General features: G+C 40.8%; 2 protein-coding genes across 2 annotated transcripts in view; one reads left to right on the top strand and one right to left on the bottom strand.

The window, feature by feature from the left end:
• LOC137300661 (torsin-1A-like) overlaps nt 1–16,193 on the top strand; it is a 28,149-nt gene extending 11,956 nt beyond the window's left edge. The window contains exon 5 of the mRNA XM_067969893.1: nt 559–16,193. Within this exon, the coding sequence (XP_067825994.1) occupies nt 559–803 (245 nt within the window). The 3' untranslated portion in view covers nt 804–16,193. The remainder of the gene's footprint in view (nt 1–558) is intronic.
• c31h9orf78 (chromosome 31 C9orf78 homolog) lies at nt 8,534–24,277 on the bottom strand. Its single transcript, XM_067969894.1, has 9 exons — nt 24,051–24,277; nt 22,745–22,804; nt 17,651–17,702; nt 16,225–16,295; nt 15,251–15,331; nt 14,305–14,502; nt 13,535–13,671; nt 12,727–12,825; nt 8,534–9,353 (listed from the first exon to the last, which is right to left on the bottom strand). Exons 1-9 carry the CDS (start codon nt 24,128–24,130, stop codon nt 9,262–9,264), a joined length of 870 nt encoding a protein of 289 aa, XP_067825995.1. The 5' UTR covers nt 24,131–24,277; the 3' UTR covers nt 8,534–9,261.
• Between the last annotated feature and the right edge of the window lie 2,510 nt (nt 24,278–26,787).

Below are 26,787 nucleotides of genomic sequence, written 5' to 3'. Positions count from 1 at the left end.
GGTATACCTGTGAACTTGAATCTATTCTGGACGATGGGCCTCCCTCCTGCCTCTTTACTGAATAATGAAAGTAATGTGGATCTCTGAATAAAGGCTTGGAAGCAACTGAAGACCAGGCTCCAGTATTCTATCCTTCATCACCTGGCTATCCAATTTATTACATTAAGGAGACTCTTAATGGAGGAGAGAGAGGTAGTGAGGCGGGGAGGTTTAGGGAGGGAATTCCAGAGCTTAGGACCTAGGCAGCTGAAGACACAGCCACCAATGGTGGAGCAATTAAAATTGGGGATGCGCCAGAATTGGAGGAGTGCAGAGATCTCGTAGGGCTGGAGGAGATTACACAGAGATAAGGAGGGGCGAGGCCATGGAGAGGTTTGAAAACAAGGATGAGAATTTTCTAAGTTAAGGTCTTGCTGGACCGTGAGTCAGGAGTTGTAGATAGATGGCCATTGTGTTGTTAAAGAAATTCAACTCAAAACTTATGTGATTGAGAAATTTTGCCTGTTGACAACCAGTGACTGTTAAATCCAAACAACCTGTTCATTTTTTTTTGGATAGGTGGTTTCTGGCACACCAGCCTCATTGACAAAAACTTGATCGACTACTTTGTGCCTTTCCTCCCCCTGGAGTACAAACACGTGAAGATGTGCGTCAGGGAAGAACTGAAAGCCCGGGGTTACGAGGAGGACGAGCACATCGTTACTGAAATAGCCGATGAAATGACGTACTTTCCAGAGAATGAAAAGATCTATTCAGACAAAGGCTGCAAAACTGTCGCCACGAAGGTGGACTTTTACTTGTAGTGTGTGCGTGTGTTTTTTTTTAAAATTGAAAATACTTGCTTTTCTACACTGAACACTTTTTTAAAAAAAAAATTGAAGGGTCCGTTGTTTGCCGCAGCTGATTGAATTTATAACCTGCTTGCCTTGAGGGTGCAGACAGCAGCTGTAGTGCCTGAAGCCCCTTCCACCATATCTGAGTTTGCCACAGGTTGTTCTTGTGACGATGTCATGCTGCTACTTACGAATTGGGGATGTCACACATATAGTGAAGTAATTGGTTCAAAATTATAACAAAGCACCAGTGATCAGGCTGTTGCAAAATCTTCTAATCAAATAGTTTGTTGTGAAAACTTAATCTGAGTAAATATTCTTAGTGTTTGCACCTTGCTATGAAATCTGTTGATGTATTTTGATTTTATCCCGCAGGAGTTACAGTGAGAAGAGGTAGATTTTGTTTCATTGTGCTAATGCCATGCACAAGATAGTCAGTTTCTCATTCTTTGCAGTAGAGGGAGGGGTTGACATGGGGATGCAGAGAAAAGCTTGTCCAAAATGAACGTTTTGATTACTGAATGACATTTTTCAGTTTTTCCTTTCCACAGAACATTCCCGAAAGCTTTTGTCTCTGTTTCTATCTGTAGAAATATTAAGAACCACATAACGGAATTTTGATATATTTTGGGTTTAAGAGGGCCAATTAAATTGACGCAGTCCTCACAGGGTGAATCTCATGTCTGTTTGCAGCAGTTACTTTTGCTGTACAAATTATTTCATGCAGTTACCTGGGCAGCCTTGGTGCCATATTGTAGTGTCCAGTTACATGAATAGCCCGATACAAAGACAAATACATATTATGTATTAAAACTTTTATAGTGTGACATTTTTTAACCACATTTTTCATTAAATAGGAACTTTTTTTAAACAAAAAAGTAAATTTTAGGATGTGAGAACATGCATTTTATTTTTCCAGATTATTTTTAACTCTGAAAATTTTTGTGAATTGCATTTCTAGGCCAGTTTGTGAAGGTGAAAGTGTTAAAAATGAAATTCAATCAGACAAATTAGAGGCCTTATTATCAGCCCACTGCATTGACAGAAAACCCAGGAGTAGTTTGTGAGATCCATTCACATTTCAGTTATGGTGTCAGCTTTGGCTCAGTGGTAGCACTCTCGCCTCTGAGTCAGAAAGGTAGTGGGTTCAAGACCCACTCCAGAAAGAAGGAATTTAAGGTTGGGGCTGTTGGTTTTATAGTAAATGAACTTTTTGTAAAAATAATTTTTTGTAGAAGTTAAATTCAGTAATTGCAGTTTGAGATTTAGAATGACACTGGATTGTGGGAATCAAAATTGAGGTCAGATGGTGTGAGGATGAAAAACAAAATATATTGTAATAAAGGTGAGATGTACAGAGTATAATATAGTAATGGAGCATTTGAAACTTTAATTGGAAAACTGAGCAGGAAGATGGAAGAAAAGTATAGCTGATGTAATTTATTTTGCAATATTTGTTTTATTAAATAAAAAGTAAACTAAAGTTTTGTCTAGTGACTTTAGGATCCTATTGTTCATTGCAGAGCTAAGGGAGAGCAGTGTTCTGGGAGCTTTGGTTGAATAATCGGGTGACGGTGTTGGTAATGGAGGAGGTCTCCTGGTTCAGATGGTGCTGTGGTGGCCAGAGGGTGCGGGGAGGGATTGGTATTGGACAGAAGCCCAATAGTGGCCAGCATGCTGAAGTGGGCAGAGGGTGGGAGACAAGTGGCCGCAGGTGTTTGAGAGGGGGAATAAAAGGCTGCCATTTAGTATCCAAGGAGAGCCTTTTTTTAACAAAAATGTTTTGAAATAAGTGCATTTTTTATTTTTAAAGCTGTGCAACTTGTCAGATCAGTTCTAGGAGGCCCAGTTTTCGAACAGCAGATTACAGCTGAGGCAGTGGTGAGTTGGAGTTGCTCATGTTAGAATCTGCCGATATGTAGAAGAAATTTGGTTGGATTTGAATAAATTTGGTGCTATTTATAAATTTGACTATGATCAAGAGGACAACACAAAAGTTGCAGGAACTAAGTGACTCTTGCAGGAAGTCCGTTATATGCAAGACTTGTGTATATTGGGACGTATACCAGCACTTGCTGGTCAGGGGGTGAAAGTGGACTGGAGAATAGGAAGCTGGCTGTAAGCGGTAGAGGCCCAGGCTGCAAGCAGTAGGTTATAGCTGGGACGTTCTGACATGGAAGGTGGACGGGTGCCAGGGAAGTTGGGACTTGTCCCATTTTTTTGTTTCTTGTGCTGGCTGAGACACTGAAGCAGAGAACTGTAATGACTGCTGAAAGGAAGCTGGATTTATTTTCCTTCTGGCAGTTTTTCGGAGCAGAAACACGAGTCAATCAAAGCCTACAGTGAGTCAGACATGCCAACAATTCTGTAGATAGTTTAGTATATCAAATATAGCATATCTATAAAACTATTACCTTACTGCTGTGTATATCAATGTGTATATATTATTACTATATTAGTAATGCTGTAATATATGCACGGAGAGGCCAGCAGCTAACATGTACCATTGTCAGGAGAGTCGGGGGTGGTGAAACAGGAATGTTGCCATCCGCTCGCACTGGTAGCACGATAGGCTACTCTCTGCACGGAGATTGCCACTCTCCCAGGCTCTGGCCCTCCACTCCTTGGTCTGGTCGCACTGCTCTCCAATCCCAGTTCCACCTGCATGTGTTGCTGCAGCTTCCACATGAACCTGCACCAGTTGGTGGTGGCTCCAGACTGAACACCATGTTGACGGGGAAAACCATCTGGCCCGAGTACAGATGGATGCAACAGGCTGAGGTACTCCTGCCCCCTCACCTTGGGGTTTGGGGTGGGGCAGTTAAGAGATGACTATCTTGCTTTTCAACTGTTTGTCATTGTGCATTTCCTTGGAGCCATTCAGCAAAGGAAGCAAAATGACTGGGACACCAACTCTCCCTCTCTTTTTCCAAACCTCTTTCCTCTTTTCAAGAAAATGTATTTTAAAGGGAGATACCATGTGGAAATTTCTGGTCTACGACTTAATTGAAGTGTTCCTGTGGTATTCAGAGGGTTGGAGCCCCTAGTCCAACACCAAGAGACAAAAAGTGTTTGAGGCAAGCAGAGGTAAGATAACAATGAGGAGCAGGAACACTGGCTGATTTCTCCCCTCGACCAGCCCAGTTACAACTGAATTTGTAAGGCGATGTGACCGTGCAGCGGGCTAGTGCTCTGATGCGCATTTTCTAAAAGCTGAGAGCAGAGAACCAACCCTGCTGAATTAGCAGTGAAATGGTGTAGGAATCTAGAATCTAAACCCCATACCTTGTCAAAGTCAGCTAATGAATGTCATTGCTGTGAAGCTTTATCCCTCATGGTGATAGCTGGGTCAGTGCCAACTGTTGCCCAGCATATTGAATTCATGACCTTGGGTAACCTGTTAGCACACATGCTCCCCCTCAGTGGTACAATGCTTCAGTGCACTTTCTAAAGGTTGTGATTGGCATCAACCTGGGAACAAAGGACCACCCAGCTGCCTTGGCTGGGAGAAGTGGTCCGGGAACCTAGAGGAAGAAAAACACCCTTAAATCAAGGCAGCAGTTTTTATTTTGTGTTTGTTTTGCTGAACTGTTGCGGATTGTCATGTGGTGCAGTGCTTTGGTTTCTTGAAGGAATCTTCCACCGTGGCCTTCACCTCAAGTATTCATTCACAAAATACACTTCTTTGTCTAATGGATGAGGGGGGAAATTCCCATGAGTTGCCCGTGGCTTCTTTATTGGGTCTGTCATCTTTATAGAATTTCCGAGGTTGGATATGGAAAAATGACATTTTCTTGCCTAGCCTTGGCTCACAGCAGTGTCTCCATTGCAATTAATTCAGTTTTGTCTCTTTCCTGTTTGTTTCTGCAGTCTCTTGTAGTACAACTTCTGAACAGTTATGTGACTCAACAGTTGATGGCTGTGATCGATTAAAATAATATTTTGATTTGTAAGTTGTTTGATCCATCAATTCATTATTTTATTGCTCCAGATCACAGAGTCCTGCATTGTATGCAATAGTGTTGTCGCGTGTGAAGCAATAAGGGGGTTTATCGTTAATTTATAATCCCAGTTACTGTATAAAGGTCAGGGCAGCAGCATTTATGTAATGTTAATTAAACTACCACTAACAACTGTGGTGTGTGATCACTATTAGAGGTTATGGAATGTTTGCCAATATGGTATGACTGGATAATTTGAGCAACAGTCATGAAAGTTAAAATTAGCCTCTAAAATGCTAGTATTTCATTTTATACAGAACACATATGTAATACAATTTGTAAACTTGTTTGTTTTAATATTGCCAGTAGAGACTTGGAAAAATAGCTGTAGTGCCCAGACTACCCTGGTTGTAAGTATGTTGATGGTCTTAACCAAAAAAACCCACAATTTTCCAAGAGAATTAGAGCTATCTTTTTATTGAAAAGACCAAAGTAGTCAAACACTCCCACCATGGAATTCAGTGGTAATGTTGAGTCTGGTGGTAAGTCATTTTGCAGCTGTTACATGATATGTATCTGGAAAGCTGCAGCATATAATGTATATAATCGCGTGGTAGGCTTATCATCAAGATTGCGGCCCATGAAATAAAGGGAGGCAGTAGCAAATTGGATACAGAATTGGCTAAGGGACAGGAAGCAGTAGTGGTGAACAGTTGTTTTTCAGACTGGAGAGGGATGTACAATGGTGTTCCCCAGGGACCACTGTTTTTCTAGATAGATAAGCATTAATAACTTGGACGTAGGTATACAGGGCACAATTTCAAAATTTGCAGATGACACAAAACTTGGAAGGGTAGTAAACAGTGAGAATAGTTATAGACTTCAAGAGGACATGGACAGACACGTGGCAGATAAAATTTAACAGAAAAACGTGAAGTGATACATTTCAGTAGGAAGAATGAGGAGAGGTAATATAAACTAGAGGGCATAACTCTTAAAAGGGGTACAGGAACTGAGAGATCTGGGGGTTTATGTGCACAAATTGTTGAAAGTGGCAGGGTCTGTTGAGAAAATGGTTAATAAAGCATACGGGATCCTGGGCTTTATAAATAGAGGCATAGAGTACAAAAGTACGGAAAGCATGATGAACCTTTTATAAAATACTGGTTCAGCCACAACCTGGAGTATTGTGTCTAGTTCTGGGCACTTCACTTTGGTAAAGATGTGAAGGCCTTAGATGGTGCAGAAGAGATTTACTAGAATGATTCCAGGGATGACTTTAGTTATGTGGATAGCCTGGAGAAGCTGGGGTTGTTCTCCTTGGAATAGAGAAGGTTGAGAGGAGATTTGATAGAGGTATTCAATATCATGAAGGATCTATTGTAAACAATTTTACAACACCAAGTTATAGTCCAACAAATTTATTCACATTCACCTGAGGAAGGAGGAAGCCTCCGAAAGCTTGTGGAATTTAAAATAAATTTGTTGGACTATAACTTGGTGTTGTAAAATTGTTTACAATTGTCAACCCCAGTCCATCACCGGCATCTCCACATCATGAAGGATCTAGACAGAGTAGATAGAGACCGTTCCCATTGGTAGGAGGGTCAAGAATCTGAGGACATAGATTTAAGGTGATTGGCAAAAGAACCAAAGGTGACATAAGGAAAAACATTTTTACACTGAGTGGTTAGGATTTGGAATGTACTGCCTGAGGGGGTGAAGGAGGCAGATTCAATCATGGCCTTCAAAAGGGAACAGGGCAAGTACTTGAAAGAAAAATATTTGCAGAGCTATGGGGATAGGGACTAGCTGGATTGCTCTTGCATACAGCGGCGCAGACTCGATGGGCCGAATGGTCTCCTGTGCTGTAACCTTTCTATGATTGGTGTGGTCAACAGCACTCACTTTCAATCGATCTCGGCCCCTGGGGGGGGGGGGGGGGATGAGGCCCACCAGGAATGACTTGGCTCGGACTATGTGTGATAAGCCAAAACACTGACTTATTTTCCTTTCTCATTACTTAGGGTGAGAGAGACTAACTTTTATACTCGTTATTAGTTTTCATAATCCTGTTTCAAATGCAAATATTAAAAATGAGTGCATATAACCAATATTTGATCTTATCAAGTCAATGCTTCCAATGGACTGAACAATAGGCATTGTGCATGCATTGTTTTATTTAGTATGTATGGGAGGAGGGAATTATCACCACTGCCCTTCCAAGTGAAAATTCTGAAATTCATCCTAACCCTTCTGCAGCAATGAATTAAATCACCTTGGTATATCAATTTGCCATTAGAGCCTACAGCATAATCGTTTGTGTTCCTTGAATGAAGTAGTCCTCTGATTCGAAAAGGGCTGGAGCTCTGTTCCATGGAGTCACTGATCATCTTTGCCTATCCCTAGAGTCTTCAGTTCACTTCAAAACCAGATTCTTGAACTCCATTTGGAAGGTATTAAACAGTGTAGCACTATCTGTATTTGATGGGAAACTGTTGCAAGATATATATTCTATGTAGGGGGAAATTATTTTCTTCTATTCTTGCTTGAGGCTTGTCAGTTTTGTATTTGTGCCCGCTAGTCCTGTGATCAAAGTTTGACCTGCTTACATCCATGTTATCCATACTTTCCACCCCTTCATTGCTAATCGTTCACTCTCGTAGCTTTGGGTTTTGAGCCACACCACCATTTACCTGGCTTGCTCTATCCTCAACACTACAATTTTTTTGTTTATTGAAGGCATGGAGCCTGTAATTGTAGTTAATATTCCAAATTTGGTTTTACCATTGTTTAAAAAAATAACCCTCTCTCCCTCCACAGGCTCACCAACAGGCTTAACCCCTTCACACCAGGCAAGTCTGAATTTTTATTTTCAGACAGCCCTAAGGGGAAAACCCACCATTGTACCTGCTTCTGATTCTGATTCTCCTGCTAGAAGTGCAAGTGGACATCAGATAAGGACTGGGTCAAGTCCATTAGAAAAGCCTATTGCCTTTCACTGTTGAGGCTCACAGTGAATAATGGGCCACTTGGTACGAGAGAATGCTTGGCTACCCAAGCACCATATTCCTGCAAGGAGTCAATACCTTAAGGGAGAAAACTGGTGAGAAAAAAAAACCTGTTTGACTTAAATGAATGTCTCTGAAATCCAATCTATGAGAAACAAATTAATATTGTTGGATTCTTTTCCCTCATTCCCTAGGACTGTGCTTCATCCTTGTTATGAATAGAAATTACATCAGTTAAATTGCGTAAATTATTTCAAATAAGCACAGTGGCTGTGGAAGTAACGATAATTGATTTTCAAACACAAGCCATTGCCCCATTACTTGCCAACTGATCATCACCTAACTTCTAAGAGAGAAGTATCTCCATGTTAAACTTAGCTATTTTTCTATTTGTTGTTAGGGAAATTTCTGGCTTTAATTTTTTTTTATGTCTACTTAATTTGAATGCAATTAACTTTTGCTCGACTGGTCTCTCAGCCCAATACCAGCTACTGGAAATACGTTCCTTCCTCAATATTGTAGATAAAACAGAGTCCTGCAGAAGTTGCTTTGCTCTCTGACAGCACCATGTCCAGGTTCTTCAACTGTCTGCAAATGTAAGAGTAGTGTGGGTGACTCACCCCCTCAGATTTATCTCATCTACCTTAGGTATCCTAGCTGAGTTTGGGAACTCTCCTATGGCACAGTACAAAGTCTAATTGTCTTTCTCTTCAAATAGAAAATAAACCAGGCAAGCATTTACATAAAATTATTAAACAAGGATAAGAAGTTTATTTTTGGATGTATTTACAGCACAAAAAAGGTAAGACATTAAACATAAACTGGAAGAATGAATTTGTGAAATCTACCTTTCATCAACTTAGTTTACAAACAGGTATTATTGGAGCAGGTTATTGAGATTGCTTGGTTCTAAACAGCAGTGTATCACCGCGTGTGACGATGACACCAATCCAGTTTTTCAAAATTATGTCACTCACATTTACACACTAGAGCATTAGCACTACCTCAGCTCTGCAGAGTGACAATAGTCCTTTAAGATTGTTGTGTGCCACCATAGATTCCTCCAATTCTGCTTTCATATAGGTTTCGTAAGTGGAAATTGAAAAATAAACCACCATGGCCTTTGAACTAGAATAAGACAGTTGAGATAAACTCACACCTCATTTCATTGTTCCCTTTTTAATCAAGATAAATGTTCCATTGCAGTCTATGATCTGCCCTTCAGCTTAGACACAATGCAGTGAACTCTTCTCTATGGTATAATAATGGGCCCAGAGCCACAGTAAAACCCAATGTGCTGTAGGTTTTGATCCTGCTCTGGCATAACATTGGATAGAACTGTAGGTTTACTCAGTCAAACTACTGCTCATTTTTCTCCAACAGTTTTAAACTTAATCAGTTTTGTTTTGCACAAGGAGTTTAGGATGCACTTAAAGCTGGATTTTCTAGTAGAAAAAAAAACTATCAATCCTCCCTTCAGTACCTTCTGCTCATTTTCTTGAACTTTTCGTAATGGTAGTCATCTGTTGCTTTTTCGTTGGAAGGACGTTTGCGATTTGGAGGAGATTCTGTACAATGTAGAAAGGGAATTTTAAAAAAATAGCTTTGTTGCAGTAACCTTTTAAAAGCAGCAAATTATTGAATTTAAAAAGAAAATACAGCTAGCCCATGATTGATCTTTAAAGAGATGGAACACAGTCATCAATAATTGCCTATACAACAAAGTACAGAGCGTTAGCGAGAAAAATACTATCAGGTCATATAGGCAGGATGGGGACAGATACCCAGATTTCCTGTACACAATGCAAGAAATATCACATTCAGCTTAAAGGGTATGATATGGTCATCATTAGAGACCTGGCTACAATCTGGGCATGACGGGGAGCTACATATTCCAGGCTATAGGTTCTTAAAGGACAGGGAAATTGGGAAAGGAGGAGAATAGTAGTTATGATAAAAAGACAATTACAGTAGTAGAAATAAAGAATCTCAGTAAGGGTCATCAGGCAGTGGGAACACTATGGGTAGAACTAAGGAACAGCAAAGGATGCAAGACTGGTGGGTGTTGTCTAGACCTCCTGATGGTAGTGATATAGTGGGACGGATGTAGTAAAAACAACGGGGTTATAATGAGAGATTTTAATTTTCCACAGATGGGGGAGAAGTAGAACTCAAGTAGTAAAAGCAACAAATTTCTAGAATGTATTCAGGACAGTTTTCTTGAACAATATGTTTTAGAACAGACAGCTGCTATTAGATTTAGTGATTAGTAACAAAGCCGATTTAGTTAACAATCAGACAAAAAGGGAATATATTACAAAGTGACCATAATGTGATTAAATTTGATAATTCGGTTTGAAAGGGAGAGTCACAAATCAAGGTTTTAAATTTAAGTAAGGCAATGAGAAATAAATTGACCACAGTAAACTGAGCTGAGTTAATGGGTAAACCTACACACAAACAGTGGGAGGTATTCAAAGAAGCATTTGATATGATACAAAACCAGTACACAACCCTGAAAAGGCAAAGGATCCACTTGTGATAGTTTAGGCAACCATGGTCAACAAATGAGGTAAGAGACTGTATCAAGCTAAAAGAAAAGGCTTACACGAATGTAAGGAAAAGTAGAAATCCAGTGGACTGGGAGTTATAAAAAGCAATAAAGGGATACAAGGAAAGCAATAAGGTGCAAAAAGGGACTATGAAAAAAACTTGCAAGGGATATCAAAGCTAACAGTAAAAGTTTTTATAAATATATTGATAGTGTGATATGGGGGAATGTGGGCCCATTGAAGACTGATGTAGGTGAGACTATAATGAACAACAAGGAAATGGCAGACTTATTAAATTAGTACTTTGTATAATTTTCACTGTGGAGGAAGAGGACAAAATACCAGTGGTATTTAAAATGTCAAAATTTTAAAATAATTTAATTGGAGGAACTTACTGGATTTAATACAAGGAAGGAAATGGTAATGGAGAAAATAATGGGACTTAAGATAGACAAATCTCCACCCCATGGTATTAAAACAAGTGAGGAAATTGTACGTGTATAGTCATAATTTTTCAAAGCTCTCTCGATTCAGGAATTGTGCATTTGGATTGGAAAATTGCAAATGTCAGTCCATTATTTAAGATGTGGAGATGCCGGTGATGGACTGGGGTTGACAAATGTAAGGAATCTTACAACACCAGGTTATAGTCCAACTGTTTTATTTGAAAATCAAAAGCTTGTGATTTTCAAATAAAACAGTTGGACTATAACCTGGTGTTGTAAGATTCCTTACATTATTTAAGAAGGGAAGGAAGGAGAAACCAGGAAACTAAAGACCTCAGTTGTGGGAAAGTTACTGGAATCTATCACTAGGAACAGTGACTGGGAGGATATGTCTCACTAATTTAGTTGAATTTTTTGAGATCACTAGCATGGTGGATAGTGGAGTGTCTATGGATGTTGTCTATATGGACTTCCAGAAAGCATTTTGATAAGGTTCCGCACAAGATTACTAGCAAAAATAAAAGTGCTTGGAATTGGAGGTAACCTTGTGACATGGGTTGGTAACTGGTTGAGACGTAGGAGACAGTAGAGATAAAGGGAATGTACAAGTGATAAGTGGTGTTCCCAGGGATCTGTATGGGCCCTCAGCTTTTCACCATATATATTAATGACTTGGATGAAGGAAGAAAGTGTTATTTATCCAGGTTTGCACATGGCATTAAGTTAGAAGGCACATTAAGTTGTGTAGATGGAGCAGGAAATTACAAAGTGCCATAGGCAAATTAAGTGAATGGGCAAAACTGTGGCAGATGGTGTTCAATGTGCAGAAGTGTGAGATCATCCACTTTGGATCCAAGAAAAACAAATCAGAACATTTTGTTAATAATGAGACTAAGAATTATGGAGGAGCAAAGGGATCTCCATCTACAAAAATCACAAAGCTAGAGCACAGCTACAAAAAGTAATCAAAAAGACTAATAGAATGTTGGCCTTTATCTCAAGAGGGTTGGAATACAAAGGTGAAGAAGTGATGCTTCAGTTGTTTAGAGCCTTAGTCAGACCCCATCTGGAGTACTGTGTTCAGTTTTTGGCACTGCACCTGAGGAAGGATATATTCCCTTGGAGGGGATGCAGTGCAGATTTACTAGAATGATACCCATGGCTCAAAGAGTTAAATTAGAAAGACAGGTTGCACAAACTTGGTTTGTATTCCCTTGAGTTTAGAAGGTTGAGGGGTGATCTAATTGAGGCGTTTAAAATGGTAACTGGATTCGATACAGAGAAACAATTTCCTCTGGTGGGGGAATCCGGAACAAGGGGAGACTATCTTAAAATTAGAGCTAGGCCGTTCAGGAACGAAGTCAGGAAGTACTTTTCCCGCAAAGGGTGGCAGAAATCTGAAACTCTCTCTTCCCCTAGAAGGCTGTGGTTGCTGGGTCAATTCAAATTTTCGAGATTGAGAGCGATAAATTTTTGTTGGGTAAGGGAATCAAGGGATATGTATCAAGAGTGGGTAAATGGAGCTGAGGTACAGATCAGCCATGATACGATTCAATGGTGGGACAGGCTCAGGAGGCTGAATGGCCTACTCCTGTTCCTATGTGTCCATCTCGTTCCCCTCTGCTAATGCCGCTCTGTACCCAGTGACAAGGAGATCTGCAAGACCAGTGAAGGCCAACCTGTCCTCAGATCTTTCTTCTGTAGAAGCAACTGTACTTCTCTTGCTGCCTCCCCTGGACAGCCAGGCTCAGGCCAGGAACCCATTGTGCCAGAAGCTATGGGTGCCCTGATAACCACCCTCCGAATGAAGTGAAATTGAAAGTAGAAAGTTACGAGTTTTAATCTGCAAACAGCAGTTTGAATTTGTAAACATGGTTATTGATATGATCCATTGCTATGCCGTTACTAAGATTGACAATTTAAGGCTGACATTTTCTACTTACGTTCAGGCTCTGGTTTATCAGTGTCTCCCACTCTCAGGGGCCGAGGTTTGGCCTCCTCTTTATTGCGTTTTGCGGGTGCATGCAATTCCTCCCGGTAGACTACAATAGAGAACACAACAGCAATGGGAAATGTGTAGAGGATCCAATAGTCACTTAGCTTTCAGCCTTCTGAACTGTTCTATATTTTTTAAAACTACTGCACTTAAGAAAATGTAATTTAGGTCCCTGTATCTGCAATGTGCCCTAGAACCCAAGGTCTAGAATCAGGAACAATGGGAGACACCGATTTTTTTTCAGCAATAAAGAAAACATAACTTTTCCCAGCCTAGAATATAGGTTCCGCTTCTTCGGCTGCCGAGTCACAAGCAGTACAAAGTTGTACTTGGCTGTGGAGGAAATACGAAACTGGTGGGCAGGAAAAGACTAGCTGATCCATCAAGCCTGCCCCACATCTCATGATGGCCTCCAATCTATCATAGACCTCTGTTCTTTCCTTTCCCTCCCTGCACCTTTTCCCTGGCTCTGTACTTGCTTAAAAACTGTTAAATCTCTTAATATCTTCCAGTTCTGATGAAAGGTCAAGCAACCTGAAACATTAACTCTGTTTCTCTCTCCGCAGATGCTGCCTGACCTGCTTCCAGCAGTTTCTGTTTTTATTTCAGATTTCCCAACGTCTGCAGTATTTTGCTTTTTGTTTAGGTCTAAATTGGAGCTGCCTGGTCATCTGGAACACATTTACAGAAGGCAAACCATTTACAATGAAATTGTAGCACAAATAAAGATTAGTCACAGATGTGCAGGCACTTACACCGGTTGTGCTGAACATAGTTAACTGCGATGTTAGTGGGTACAAACGAGGTTCCGTTATCCTTCTTTTTGTTGCGTTGTTCTGCCAGGAGCTGGGCTTTGGCCTCTTCAGTGCTGATAATATTCTTTATTTTTGCACTTTTTTTAAAAAAAAAGAAAAAGTGCAAGTCAGTGATACTGATGCAGCAAGAAACAAACATCAGTGGTTCTTGAAGTCTTTTCTCTCTTGGAAATAGAAGATTTTGATACAAGTATTTAAGACTCGGGGCGGGGATGGACAATGTGGATTCAGATCGTTTTTTTCCCTCTCTGCAGAATACAAATTTCAAGTACAAGGGGTCACGTTTCAAATTAAGGATGACAAAAGAAAATGGGAAATTCAGGCAAGAATTTTTCAAAGGGCGATAAAAGTGTGGAACAGGCAGGGTGGTAGAACAAGGAACTATGATGGGTTCAAAAAGGGACTGGACAAGTTCCAGTCAGCAAGTAGAATTCAGGGTTATTAGACACCATAGGATGTTTTCCATTAGTGAAGTTGCACCCTCTTTTTGCAACTTGCTGGATAAAGCAAGAGGGATTGTGAAGTTTTGCAATTGTTATGACTATTGTTGCCAGAGGGCGTAGGTGATGGGATAGAATAGTCCTCCAGATAAAAACAGCATTGTGCGAGTGGAACCACGGTAACCAGATTTCTCAGTGGTACGATCCAGCCTGTACTTCAATTTCTTCAAATTGTGTTACAGTTGAACTAAAGATAAATGAAACACTTACTCAATACCCAGATCCACCTCAGGAATGCCACTCAACATCTGATTAGATAACATTTCCTCTGTGCGTTTGGCAGATGAGACGTTGATATTATCGGGCAGTTCGTAGAGTTGGTCCTCTGGGTTTTTGATCTTTGTCTTCTGTTCCTCGTTCTCCAGGATTCCCTTCCTCCTCTTCAGCTCTGTCTCTATGTACTTCATCCTGACGTGGAATAAATAGTCACTCTCCAATACAGTGATTGAGGAGGGCGCTTACTAATCAGGGTAACAAGTCATAATAGCTTCCAAGTCCCTTAATGTCAGTTGTATTACAACTGCTGTTGGGAAGCAAGGAGGAAATTTGTTTTTTTTCTCCCTCAGTTGACTAACCATAAATATGGCAAACAGATAAAGTATCTGCCAATGTTATTTTTAATGCTACATAGGATGTCAAGGCTTTGAAGAGGGTGCAGAGGAGATTTACTAGAATTATACCAGGGATGAGAGACTTCTGGTGTAACCCTCAACCACTTTGGGTATTGCAATTGTCAATCAAATTTATTTTCCCACAAAGAGTGGGTACAGGTTAATTTTGAATGACAATCAGATTTGAAAGTGGTCCACTGGGACTACTTGTCATTCAAAAAATACGCATTATAGGAGGAGTTAAAACTCAGGTGCTGCACCAAAACACTCCAAGTAGCAGAGTTTGGATAGTTTTTTTTTGAAACAGATGAGCCTTGTACAGGAGAGGGGATTCAGGGTGACTGCATGGACCAGAGTTGACCTCAGGCCAACAAAAGGGATAAGATTATCTGCCTCGCAGCTTTGTGGGCACAACAGATCACTAGGATGATGACCTGTATAGTGAGACAATGCATGTAACTAAGTGTTAGATTATGTATGCTTATACAGTAAAATGAGGAGAAAACAAAACAAGATCATTCTCCCATTTCAAAGGTCAGACGTACATGTCAGCATCCTCATCACGTCGGTTTGTCTCCACTGAAAACGATGTGCCCAAGTTCAAGTCCGTTTCTTCCTCTTCGATCCTGGAAGAGAAGGAAACATATTGAATTCTTCAGTCAGTTTCCAGGGACCAAATACTCCTGAAGCTCCAATAACAGGGTCAGTCCCACACGAGTGCATTACCAACAATCGTTATTCTGCTGGACCCTCTCGAGGGCTGCAGTAGCATTTCTGCACCACAGTGGCACAGATACAAAGATTACAGACACTTTATAATTGTTACGACACCAGCACATTCTCCCCAGGGGTAGTGGATCGCAGGTTCACGCTGGCGATTCCCCCGAGTGCTGAATTCCAGATGTCAGCCGTGTCATTGTGGGAAAGTGCAGAATGCAGGCCAGGTGCTTTCATGCAGATTGAAGAAAGGAGTCACCTCTAAGTTATTTCCACATCCCTCACACCAGCTGATTTCAAAGTGACAATGGGGGGAGAAAACCTGGTTGTCTGCCCTGGCTCTTGGTTGGCAAAAGACAGAGGGAGGAAGGAAGGAAAACATTTCAAGATATGTGCTTTCATCTTTGTCTCAGATGCAATTCAAGCAAGTACACAACAAAACTTTTGGGCAAGCTATTTTATCCCCCCCACACTTTGCATCCTCCTCGCATTTCCTTACCATATAGGTCAGCAATAAACGAGAAAAACAACAGAACAAAACTACACATTAATACCACAGAAACAATGGGGATCCACATAGATTAAATGTACCGAGTGTCTCAAAGTATGTAGCTACATGACTGCCATTGTATTCTTGAATGCTACAACAGGCGTTAATTCCGCTTTAAGTTGGGCCTGAAGTATAACTCTTTGAAAGAGCCGGCAGTCACGATGAGTTGAATGGTCTCCTGTGCTGCATGATTCTATGAAGTAATAAAATTAATAAATAAATGGCAGATGTGTCATTTTTCTGATCCCCCACCTTTCTCGCTTTCTGTCCTTTATCAGCTTCATGTCAATCATACCGCCAGTCTTCAGTTTAAAAGGGTCGTCCTGTGCACAAAAAAAAATGCTGTAAGTTTTTAAGCATTATTTCCAAACAAAAACAGACTCTTGTAAGTTTTTAAAATATCTAAATTAACAATTCTCCCAAAATATCAGTACCAATTAAGACAAAGTGGACAAGTAAAATTCCCAGCCCAGTGACGCATTACCCCAATTACACAGTGACTCAACAAGTTGCATTTACAAAGCGACGCTCATATAGAAGGCCATCTCGGTGCTTTACAGGAGGGAGACAATGACGCAGAGGAAGAGATGCAAAGATACTGGGAGGGGAACGAAAGGCATGGTTGAAGGATTAACTTTTGAGGAGAGTTTTGAAGGAAAAAGAGGATAATGGCAAAGTGGCTTTAAGAAATCTATTCACCATTTCTTTGCTTTTGCACATTAGAAAGTCACCCATGTGCTCATTAGAAAAACTCAAGCTGCTGTTAAACTTTAGACTCAGTGCAATAGTGAGTGAACCCTCAGTCCAACAAAGTGCTAGTTTCAAATTACTTATTTTTTTTAATAGAAATGCTGAAAGGAGAAGAGAATTTTCCAGGATATTATTTTATATATTATCAGTATATATTATTTTAATTTTTGTCCCCATTTTTAAATTATTTTTGCACCTGTGAAACTGTACATCAGCCCAAAGGGCTTTTCCAGTCCTGATAAGTTCAAAGCTTCCAATAACATTGAGACATACCAGCAGGGGAGGGAGTGGGGGTTAGTTAGATCTCTTGGAATTTGTTTCATTGTCTTGGGGAGTCAAGAAGGAATTTCCCAGTTTTCCCTTAAATTAGCCACAGTTCCACACACACCCTTTTTTTGTTAATTTGGCCTCTCCTGGGAGTTGGCATTACTAGCAACTGGGTATTATGGTGCATGAGGTTGCACTATCAAATGGATAGGGTGAGTACTGATGGTCTATTTAACAAGACACCAGGGGGAGATGATGAGAAATGTTTTTACACAGCGAGTTGTTATGATCTGGAATGCACTGCCTGAAAGGTTGGTGGAAGCAGATTCAATAGTAACTTTCAAAAGGGAATTGGATAAATGTTTTCAAAGGAAAAATTAGCAGGGCTGCAGGGAAAGTGTAGGGGAGTGGGACTAATTGGATAGCTCTTTCAAAGAGCCGGCACGGGAATAATGGGCCGAATGGTCTCCTTCTGTGCTGTATGATTCTATGATAATACAAAACCGAAAGTACAGTGGTACAGCCCCTTTTATAGCAATGACTAGACTATTAGTCAACCATAGGGCTTGTGTATTAGGTGATGGCCCATGTTCTGAACACACAATGAACACTTATAATTAGTTGCACTGAAATTAGCAGATTATGGCATCTACCAACTTACCACCGTGGATGTTTCTTCCGGTGCTTGCTCCCCAACCAGCAGGGCGGCAGCACTAACAAGCAACAGAAAGAGAAGTGACTAAAGGCAATTTGGCCCCTTTACGGTGATCATTTTGTTTCTGCTTGGCGCTTCCTTCTGATGGCACTGCGGAGATGGAAACTCACTGTTCGGGTTAGAATCGCTGATTCTTTTAAATCTGGCTCTCTGAATGACCAACAGGAATCTCCACATTTGTCAATTCATTTAAACCCTCCCCCCACTGCAATTTTAAGCTGAACCACCCCTCACTTCTTTAAAAAGTTCTTATTTTACCCTTGGTTCTTTTTGCATTACCACGACCGTTTGAACAGGTACGGCCATTAAATATCCAGGGTGCCAATTAATTCCACACAGTAAGTGAAGATATCTTGTTGAATTCTTCCACCGTTCTTAAGGCATGTGTCCCGTTTCTGTGCATTAACAGTTTAAATAAAAAGGGCTGCTGTACATTGGAACACATGGGGTGGCGGACAGAAGTTTTGATGGCCCCGCTCTGCTTAGGTGCCAATGTAAGCCACACTGAATGACAGCTGCAGCATCTCTCTGTGGAGTAGAGATGGGGAGGGGAGAGGAAGAGCAGCTAGGGGACGCTATGAACAGATCTCTTATCACACTGGTCATCCCTGGAAGAAATAATCCACCATTTTACCCTAACGGACCCAACTAGAACTTATTGTATGTCTCTGAAGAAGATCAAGTTACATCGAAACTACATCACAGAAACAGGCCATTTGGCCCAAATGGTCTACGCTGCTTTTATGCTCCAAACTAGCCTCCTCCATCTAACCCTATCAGGATATCCTTCTATTCCTTTCTCCCTCATGTGCTTATCTAGCTTCCCCTTAAATGCAACTATGCTATTTGCCTCAACTACTCCTTGTGGTAGCGAGTTCCACATTCTCACCACTCACTGGGTAAAGAAGTTTCTCCTGATTTCCCTATTGGATTTATTAATGACTTTTATATTTATGCCCTCTAGTTTTGGACTCACCCACAAGTGGAAACATTTTCTCTACGTCTACCCTATCAAAATCGTAAAGACCTCTATCAGGTCATCCCTCAGCCTCTTGTTTCTAAAGAGCCCCAACCTGTTCAGCCTTTCCTGATAAGGATATCCTCTCAGTTCTGGTATCATCCTTGTGAATCTTTTATGCACCTTCTCCAGTGCCTCTACATCCTTTCTATAATTTGGAGACCAGAACTGTGCACAATACTCAAGTGTGATCTAACCAAGGTTCTGTACAAGTTTAACATAAATTATTTGCTTTCAATTCTATCCCTCTAGAAATGAACCCCAGTGCTTGATTTGCCTTTCTAATGGCTTTATGAACCTGCATCTCTACTTTTAGTGATTTGTGTATCTGTACCCCTAGATCCTTTGCTCCTTTATCCCGTTTAGACTATTATCCAAGCAGTATATGGCCCCCTTATTCTTCCTACCAAAATATACCACCTCACTTATGTATATTGAAATTCATTTGCCAATTACATGCTCATTCTGCAAGTTTATTATTGTCCTCTTGCATTTTGATGCATTCTTCCTTTGTATTAACTACACTCCCCAATTTGGTGCCTGCAAATTTTGAAATTGTACTTCCAATTCCCGAATCCAAATCGTTAAAGTAAATTGTGAACAACTGTAGTCCCAGCACCGATCCCCTGTGGAACACCACTTCCCACCTTTTGCCAATCTGAGTAGCTACCATTAACCCCTACTCCCTGTTTTATGTTATGAAGTGTCCTAAATATGGGAAAGTTGGTTCAGGGGAGTTCATTTTCTGATAATCAGGACAGAATTACTCCTTCCTTCCCACCATCCCCCACCCCCCCCAATTAATCCACTATAATTCATGGATTGTCTTCAAGAACCCACTCTTCCCCTGCTCACCCCCTTTCCACCATTTTATTTTTCTCTGTGATCCATATCTTGAGTTCTCTTTGCATACTGCCTTGTACTGGGACGTGCTGTTCTCCGTGACTGGCCTGTTTGAATAACAACGACACCTTTTGATTGGTGTGATGCTGTCCCAGCCTAGTATAAGATATGCGATTTGAGAACCTTTTCACTCATTCACCTGACGAAGGAGATAATCTCCGAAAGCTTGTGATTTTAAAATAAATTTGTTGGACTATAACCTGGTGTTGTAAGATTCCTTACATTTGGAAATTAAAAGCAGCAACAATATTCAGCTCATCTGAAGAAGGAAAGTACTACCACAGTCTGTACCCCAGGTCCCTACAACCACAGAGAGAGCAGGAAGAAACATTAAGCCAAAGGAGAACAGGGAAACAAAGGGCATATAAAGAGAAAAACAGAATTTTTAAAAAGGCAATGATGAAAAATGTGAACCAGAAAGGAAAAGAAAATGAAATGCAAGAGTAAAAGCAACTAGTAAATAAATGAAAATGAAGAAAGATCACAAAAATAAAGCAAACAAGCAAATGCTTAAAAAAAAGTGAATAAAAATGTAGATAATACAAGGAAAGATTAAGTGAAAAATAAAAATGACAATGAACAAAACTGGAAAAGTAGCAAAGAAAATCAAATAAAGACAAAATAAATTTAAAATCTTATAGAACATAGGAATTGCTAGACAAAAAATGACCACAGTCCATCTCGTTCACCTTCTACCATCCTGGTAGTCACATGATACAACGATAATGGAGTTAGCAATCAATCTCAGTCAATTTGTCTACAACAGACCCTGACATGATACGAGGAAGCACCCAAGGTGGAGAGCTTTGGGAACCATTGGTCCAAAGTCACCTATTCCTCCCAAGCATGCGACACTTACCACATGTCATGTCTCAAATTACTCATACCCTATCCCAAAATGTTATTTTCTGGAAGGAATCTATCTAATTTGCATTTGAATGAATCAATACTCACTGCTTCCACCATTCCCTAGGGAGCCTGTTCCATAGATTGACCACTCACTCACAAATATTGTATCTGCACATTAGTTTTGAATTTACCCCTTCAAGTGCAGGCCGTGTCCTCTGGTTCTACTGTTCTGGACAAGGGGAAACAGCTTGTCATGGTCTACATTATCCAGTCCTTTTAGAATCTTTAAAACTACAATCATATCACCCTTCAACCTTCACTTTTCCAGTGACAATATGCTAAATTTTCATAATCCAATCCCTCCATCCCCTCAATCATTCTGATCACTCTCTTCTGTATCCTTTCAATAGTTCAATATTCTTTTTGTACAGTGGCAACCAGAACTCTGCACAGTATTCTAAATGGTTAATGAAGTGCGGTAATCCTGCCACTATTTCGGCTTGCTATTGACCTTTACTCACTGCCGTCGAGCATTGTTGCTTTAATTTACTGTCTATCAGGACCCTCAGATCGCTTTCATTTTCCATGCACATTATTTTCCTTCCCTTTAAGTAATAGTCTCTTCCTGGATTTTTTAAAATCCCCATGTGAAGCACTTTGCATTTCTCTACATTGAACTTCATCTGCCACCTGTCTGCCCAATACCCAAGTATATTCAAATCCCCTGTAGCCTTATCCTGTTCATTAGCTTTGTATCATCTACAAATTTAGTCACTGTACTTGTGACGCCAAGCACCAGATCATTTATAAAGGTATTAAACAAGAGGTCCCAAAACAGACCCCTGTGGGACCCCACGTAACATTCTCCCAGGCTGATGACAATCCCTGTACCACTGCCCTCTGGGTTCTATAGGTCAACCAATTACATATCCATTTTAAAATATTTCCACTGATTCCTACTTCCTTTATTTTCAGTACCAGCCTTTCCAGAAGAACTGCATCAAAGGCCTTAATGAAATCCAAGTAACCACATCCACTGCCTTACCCCTATCGAGCACCTTTATCACACCCTCAAAGGAAAACCAGTAAGTTAGATTGGCAAGATCTCCCCTTCATGAACCCATATTGGCTACCGTTTATGCATTTATTTCTATTTAGATGCTCCATGATCTTATCTTTAACAAGGGTTTCCATAACTTAACCCACAACGGGCATCAAACTCACTGGTCTGTAGTTTCCTGGGTCACTTTTACTACCTTTCTTAAAAATAGGAGTAAGATCCACCATTCTCCAGTCCCCTCTCCGGTAATCAATGATTACTGGAAGATTTGTGCCAGAGTTTCTGCAATTTCCTCTCTTAGTTCCTTAAGTATCCTCGGATTATTCGGCCCGAGATGTATTCACCTTACGTTTGCACAGCTGTTCGGCAACCAAGCTGGTGGTAACATGAATGGTGACACAACTTGCCTCTGCAATACCCCAATAAGTTACCTGGGGGTGTTCCTCCTTGGTAAAAAAACTGAGCCAAAAAACTTGTTTAGCACTTTTGCGGCCTGTGTAGCATCAGCTGTCATGCTCTTGTCCGATCCCGCTTTCAGGAGCCCCACTCCATCCCTTGTTTTTCTTTTTCTCTTAATATAACTGAAAAACTTATCCTTCACTTCTCTCACCATACTTAATTTTAAAAAATTTAATTTGCCATTTGAATGACCTTTTTACACTCCAAACATGCCTTTTGATATTGAATCAGTTTTAATTCTGTACCATTTTCTTTCATGGCCTTAAATGCTTTTCTTTCCCTCTTCTTTGAGTTGCTTGGTAGTCTCAGTTAACCAGACAGGTGTGCCTTTAAGCTTGGTACCTTTGCTTTGCATGGGTACACATTCTGAATGCAATGGACCAATCACCTCCATGAAAGAACTCCAGTTCCCCCACTCTCCTCGCCATGTTCAAAACTTCCAGCCCCACTCTGACACGACTTCTCAAGCACTTAAAGTTGGTCCTCTTAAAATTTGGCAATTTTTTTTGGGTTTCAGTAACCTTTCCAATTCTTATGTCAAACGTGATCACATTATGATCACTGGTACGTAAAGTCTCACCCACCTGTGTGTTTGCAGCCAAGTAGGCACTGATGCAACATGCTGATGTGGCACCTCTAAAAGGTATTTTTTTTTTATTAAAAAGGCTTTGGTTCACCTATTACTTTGACAGCAAGTGTTCAATAATGGGTACAGGCTGTGCCCATTTAGTATCATGTGAATTGCACCTACCTCACTCCATTTTGTCTTCTCCTCATACTCTGAATTTCTTTCAGTTCATCTACTTTTGACCTTTGGAAACAAGAAAGTTTACTATTGGTGACTTGGAGAAATGTTTTCTTTTACAAAAGCACTCAATCGGACCAAGAACATTACAAAATGTGAATAAAAAAATATTTATTACTCTGTTTGAATGCTGAACAATAGACTGGTAGACTGCAGGCTTCAAGTCACTGAATCGAACTTGGGAAATCAGATAAAGTACTGAGATTAAAAAAAACTAGAGGTTGATATAACCTGGCTTGCTTTTGTGTTCTTCCTAGCAGCCAATTACAAAGCTGTAGACACAGTCATCTGGCTACTGTGACTGATAAGCACTTGTAGTCTGTCTAAACTGCACCAGTACACAATACAAAAACAAAACTCTTCATAATCAGTGTTACCACTATGGGGCACTGCAACTTTATTTCTGGACCTGGTTTATAAACAACCATTGCTTAACAATGCTGCACTTAGAGGAGTAGGTCTGTATCACCTGGACCTAAATTAGGATTATCTAATAAAAATAACACTTAATCACTACCTACTCCCTAACTTATTTTAACTTTAAAAGCATATAGTAACTTGGGGCAAGTGTTAGTGGTGGTTCAGGCCTACCATATGTTTGAGAATTTGAATTCAGTTCACTAATGCCCTTTAGGGAAGGAATCCTGCCATCATACCTGGTCTGATCTACATGTGACTCCAGTCCCACACCAACATGGTTGACTCTTAACTGCCCTCGCAAGTGGTCCAGCAAGTCACTCAGTTGTATCAAATTGGCAACTAGGGATGAGCAATATCAGCCCTGCCAGGGAAGCCCACAATGAGTGATTTTAAAAAAAAATCACAACAACCAATCTGGGAGAAGGGGAATCAAATGTTAATAATGTTATTCTCCCATACTCATGGACGTTATATGATGCGATTGTGAATGATCATAAAACAATGGTAGAGTTGTCAATATTGGAGAAACCTTAAAAGGAAAAGACAGAGCGACTATTCCAATCCTTACACGCTGAGGGACATTTAATGGAATGAAGACTGAGTGAAGCGCAGCCTAATTTTACAGGGGATTCAGAGACTATTTTTAGACCCCAAGAAGCAATGGAGTGTGACAAATCCTTCATTCACCCTACCTGGTAAGTAATATAAATAATAAAGTTTGTGTCTATTAAAAAAAATAGTGCAGCTGTTTAGGAATTAGTCGGAAGATCTATTGTTGACGGGTCTCAGGGGCCTTCCCTGACCATGGAGGCCCAGGATTCACAGCCCTCACCTGACTTCCACCACCCTCTGCTCATCTTCTTCGTCTGACTCCTCCTCTCTCCTTCGCCTGTAGCTTTTCCCCGCCGGCATTGCTGTCGCGGCCTTTACCTCCACTACAATTTTTACAACCGGACGAATCCGACACGAAATCTCAACACCACCTTCTTCGCCCTTAGTTACGCTGCGCACTTACAGCAGTAACGGAGGAAGGTGTTAGCTGTCGGACACACGGTGACTTCCGGTCTGTTCAGGCAGCTTCCGGCCTTGTGGGACTACATCACCCACAATGCATCGGGCTACGAATCACGTGACCGACTCCCTGGGTGTTAAGAGTTTGTAACAAATCTCATCCTTATCGAACTGCACTTTCAATAGTGGGGAATTGTTCGTGATGACATTTATGATTCAAATCGATTGCAAATCCATGGAATAGTGTTTTACTTTTTGAGTTCTGATGAAAGGTCATTGACCTGAAACTTAACTCTTGTTTCTCTCTCCACAGATGTTGCCTGACCTGCTGAACGTTTCAAGCATTTTCTGTTTTTATGCTTCAGTTTTCCAGTATCCGCAGTATTTTGCTTTAGTGTTTTACTTTTATAGTGATAAGGCAGTAAAATGAGACATATTTGTAAAACCAAATAAGTGAGGCTCACTTATAGTATTTATATAATTGTAAACAATTTTACAACACCAAGTTATAGTCCAGCAATTTTATTTTAAATTCACAAGCTTTCGGAGGCTTCCTCCTTCGTCAGGTGAACGATGTGACGAAGGAGGAAGCCTCCGAAAGCTTGTGAATTTAAAATAAAATTGCTGGACTATAACTTGGTGTTGTAAAATTGTTTACAATTGTCAACCCCAGTCCATCACCGGCATCTCCACAGTATTTATATAGATTAGGCTAAAGAGTATTCGTTTTTTAAAAAAAGTTTAAATTATACCTGTATCAGAAATGTCTGGCATGTAGGCCCAATATTTATGCAACTTTATGTTTTTTTGCAAAACACAAATGGTTTGTGTTTTCTGAACAGTACAAGGTCCAAGAAAATAAAATCACCACCACCGTTATTCTGATGTGGAGATGCCGGTGATGGACTGGGGTGGACAAATGTAAGGAATCTTACAACACCAGGTTATAGTCCAACAATTTTATTTTAAAATCACAAGCTTTCGGAGATTATCCCCTCATTCACCTGAAGGGGATAATCTCCGAAAGCTTGTGATTTTAAAATAAAATTGTTGGACTATAACCTGGTGTTGTAAGATTCCTAACCGTTATTCTGAGGTTAGTGTCTTCAGTTATTGGATCGAATCAGATTTGTCAGTCTTACATATTCTAATTACGAAATGTACCTTATTGCAGAGGAAGACCCTGACTGTGCAAAGCTTTTATACATTGAAATGAATTAATACGCTGCTTCAGATGGGCACCTGTACTCCATGACGCACTGCTTTCATTGGGACCCATGATAAGGAATTCTTGTATCCAAATTACCTTCCAGATGGCCACACAATTGTGCACTACAGGGCGTTACACAACTTTACTGGTTAATATATTAAACATAGCATTTTTTTTTGCAGTACCAACTTTTTCTGAGTGCAATATGACATGATTTGTATTGACATTACCAAGTGCTGCTGATTAGATGGGACAATTGTTTTGATTTTAAAAAGTTAGCTATTTTGATGCATTCTTCAATAGGGATGTAATTTTTATTTTTTTTATTTGCTGAGGTAAATCCTATTTCGAATGTTTATTGACATCTTGGGTAATTGTCTTGTGTTTGCAACTGCAGGATGTATTTTGCATCTAATCAACAGCAAAAGAAAACAGTAGCATAGATCTGTTGGGCCGAATGGTCTGTTTCTGTGTTGTAAAGTTCTATGTAGTTCTAGCATAAGATGGCGTCTTCTGTCCGGACACGTGTCATCTTGCTGTCCGGCAGAGGCAGGGGGCTCCCTTGGAGGGCTCTCTACGCGGGAGTCCTTCCCTGCACCATTGGGGAACCGGGCTGGAGAGTGTTGCACGAAGCAGTCCGTCCAATAGGTACTTCAGCTATTTTACAGACTCCCAGGCCACCTGGAACTTTTGTGGCCTGGATGAATCCGTGTTCCACATTTTTGTTGAGTGTGAGAGGTTTCAGCCCCTCTTCCACTACTTGAAGGGGCTGCTCCTCAACTTCTGGCTCCACTTCAGTCCCACACTCCTGATCTTTGGCCACCTGGTGAGGAGGAGGAGGAGGGAGGGAGGGAGGGAGGGAGGCAAGACTGAGGTTATCTCGTGGGCCTGGTTCTGGGCCTGGCCAAGGTGGTCATCTACGGGTCCAGGTTGGATGCGATCTGAGGTGGTGGTGGTGGGTGGGTGTGGGGGTCGCTCTGGCAGCCCCCCTCTCTTCCGCAGTCTTATCCGTGCCGGGGTGGCCGCCAGTACGCTTGAGGTCTTCCGTGACCGGTGGGCACCGCGGGGACTGGAGTGCATACTGGATAATAACTATTATTATTTAAGTTTTATAAGTTTCCTTTGGTTTCGTGGTTAAGTTCTTTATTAGTTGTGCCCCTTTTAAGGTGGGAGGGGGGGGGGGGAACTTTTATTTGGTTTTCGGTTGGTGGCTCTGGGCAAACCCCAGTGGGGTTATTGCAGAAAAGAGTACAAGGAGTTGGGAGGTCAGTGACCTGGCGCGTGCCCGTGCAGTACGGGCACGCGCGGGGCGGTCCCTGTGACGTCACAGACGCGGTTGTAGTCCAAT

This window comes from Heptranchias perlo, chromosome 31 (assembly GCF_035084215.1).
Source record: "Heptranchias perlo isolate sHepPer1 chromosome 31, sHepPer1.hap1, whole genome shotgun sequence".
Taxonomy (NCBI): domain Eukaryota; kingdom Metazoa; phylum Chordata; class Chondrichthyes; order Hexanchiformes; family Hexanchidae; genus Heptranchias; species Heptranchias perlo.
The sequence above is the reverse complement of the archived record's forward strand: the minus strand, read 5'-3'. Positions and strand labels throughout refer to the sequence as shown.